An 853-nucleotide genomic window follows, 5' to 3' on the forward strand; every position below is an offset into this window, starting at 1 on the left:
TGATGTCGCCAAAGAGGGGCAGAGTCTTCACGTTGCCATCCTTGTCCATCGTGTCGTAGGTCATGTCCATGTACCGCTGACGAATCGCCTGACCCTTGATACCACCAAAGTGGATGGTCTTCTCCTTGGGGTTGTCCTTGACAATCTCGACGATGGAGAACCCGTAGACGGCGGTAAGGTGAGCGTCGGCGGCCTCCCAGACGGAGCGGGCGGCGGGCGAGTTGTTATAGAGATCCATACCCATGCCGGGCTCCTGGGAACCCTGGCCAGTGAAGACGTAGACGGTGGCGGGCTGCACGACCTCCGCGGTACCGGCCAGGACCTTCTCGCCGCGGCTGTTGACAGTCTCGACGTTGACGACGAAGTTGCCGTCGCGCATGCCGACGTGCTTGATCTTGACCTCAAGCTCGTCTCCGGGAAGGATCATGCCGACGAAGGCGACGTCGTACCTATAAGATAAGTCAGAAACTATAACGGCGAGAATGACGGCACTCAGACTTACGCAACGACGCGCTCAGGCTTGCCCTGCGCAACAACAGTCTCGACGTAGCGACGCGTCGCGGCACTCGACCACATACCGTGCGTGATCGTGCCAGGGAGGGATGCGTAATCCGCGAAGTACGGGTTGATGTGGATGGGGTTGAAGTCACCCGAGACCTTCGAGTAAGGTTCGTTGGTGGCAGGCGATGCAAACGCGGTGCTCGCGTTGACGGTCATAGTGTAGCCATCGTTGGACAGCGGGCTAACGAGACCCTGGGGCTTACCGTGACGCTGGAGGTACGCGACGACGGGGTTGCCGCGTGAGTCGTCCTGGAGGAAGTCGACGGTGCCGACCTTGACGAGGCGCTTGATC

General features: G+C 60.0%; 1 protein-coding gene across 1 annotated transcript in view; it reads right to left on the reverse strand.

Annotated features, from left to right (window-relative positions):
• Positions 1–31: 31 nt before the first annotated feature.
• The window catches only part of TRAVEDRAFT_51938 (uncharacterized protein), a gene marked incomplete at both ends in the record, with an annotated part of 2,930 nt that continues 2,108 nt past the window's right edge, over positions 32–853 (reverse strand). Inside the window, 2 exons of the mRNA XM_008044589.1 lie at positions 32–449; positions 503–846. Of these exons, the coding sequence (XP_008042780.1) occupies positions 32–449; positions 503–846 (762 nt within the window). The remainder of the gene's footprint in view (positions 450–502; positions 847–853) is intronic.

The sequence above is a fragment of the Trametes versicolor genome (assembly GCF_000271585.1).
Source record: "Trametes versicolor FP-101664 SS1 unplaced genomic scaffold TRAVEscaffold_11, whole genome shotgun sequence".
NCBI classification, from domain to species: domain Eukaryota; kingdom Fungi; phylum Basidiomycota; class Agaricomycetes; order Polyporales; family Polyporaceae; genus Trametes; species Trametes versicolor.